General features: G+C 42.8%; 1 protein-coding gene across 1 annotated transcript in view; it reads left to right on the plus strand.

The window, feature by feature from the left end:
* Positions 1-771: 771 nt before the first annotated feature.
* LOC119593598 (myb-binding protein 1A-like protein) overlaps positions 772-1,483 on the plus strand; it is a gene marked incomplete in the record, with an annotated part of 20,491 nt that continues 19,779 nt past the window's right edge. The window contains 1 exon segment of the mRNA XM_037942552.1: positions 772-973. Coding sequence (XP_037798480.1) covers positions 842-973 — 132 coding nt within the window.

The raw sequence follows: 1,483 nt of genomic DNA on the forward strand, positions 1-1,483 counted from the left end.
TGCATAAAACCCCTACATTTCTCACTCCCATCAAAAACCAAGCACCAAAAAAAAATAAAAACTTTGTCAAAACCGGAACAACGCCCACAACACAACCAAATTTATGGCAAATAACGTAACAAACTGTCCTGCCTTACTAACTCAGGGTCGAGGTCAACAGGTCAAGCCAGGTCAAACTAAAATGTGGGGGATGGCAGGCTGGTTTCAATACGAGTGCTGGCATCACTCTTTTTATTCCTCTTGCAAATACCTCCTGCGTGTTCTAAGGGCCCCCCTGAACCTCGCAATTATCATTTAAATATCGCAAGCGCTTCGTAAACCTCTAATTCCGAAAATATGAAATTACTGTTTGTAATTTCACCACGACGCGATCAACAATCACACCATCAACATACCTACTTTTTCCGCTTCCCCAGCACATCCCGATACCAAAATGGGCGCCAATATTCTCCCTGGCTCCTTACAAACCGATCGAGCAACCTCCCGGGCGAAATAATCCCCATACTCACATCCTGTTCAGTGAAATATTCAATCTTACCGGGAATAGTAATCATCGGAGAGACCTGCCATGTTGGGTTAAGGGAGAGGCCAAGGCGAGAGTAAGGCCTAAAAGAATGCCGCCCTTCGAATCACTTTCTTCGCATTCTTTTCAAATATTCAAACACTATTCCAGTTATTTTCGACAATTTCATTAGATTCGGCGTGCTACTGTTAAGATCGAAATTTCAAATATTTTTAATAATACCAGTGTGCAAGGTAAACAAACATATCGCGTAGTCTTGCCTTGACGCAGCATGGCGAGGGAAGACACGCGTGAAAGAAGACGAAAAACTTAACTACGATGCAGCTTATCAGACTTCCTGATGAATTACGACATGCCATCTTGGCTCTTACGTCCCCCTTGACTAAGGAACAGTCCAAGGGCGCGGTGGTGATTATGAAGCATGTCGAGGCCGAACTTCAGGGTTTTTCGGTAAGTTGAGATGAGGGGAGGAGGCATGCCGCATTTGACGTTCTCATAGGATGTTTCCCCACTACTGTTCTCTTCCTTTGGTTTTGTGATATTAGTACGTCCTTATTTAAAATTTTGAGAGAAGTTCAAGGTAGAGCGTTCAAGAGAGCTGTATTTTTTGACTCGGTTTGAGTTTTATTTGTGAACGAGTGACAGGCACTAGTCTTCACATATGATTTAATCCATGAGGGCTGGTATTAGCATAGTTGCCATTATGACAACCATGTTTTTCACGGATTACAAGAAATCTATTGTCCATTTCTGTCATAGAGTTATTACTCTAGCCAACAACCTTGGGGACACTCCTGGCTATCCACAAACCTTGCTGTATGAACCGAAAACCATCTTAACCCACCTGATCACTATGTTTCTCTTGCTGGGGACTCTGTTCTTGGACTCCTACCCAATCACCATGGATTTAGGCATTTATTGTGATCTATTTTCTTTATTTCTCACATTTTTTGCCTGTGC

The sequence above is a fragment of the Penaeus monodon genome, chromosome 32, assembly GCF_015228065.2.
Source record: "Penaeus monodon isolate SGIC_2016 chromosome 32, NSTDA_Pmon_1, whole genome shotgun sequence".
Lineage (NCBI taxonomy): Eukaryota > Metazoa > Arthropoda > Malacostraca > Decapoda > Penaeidae > Penaeus > Penaeus monodon.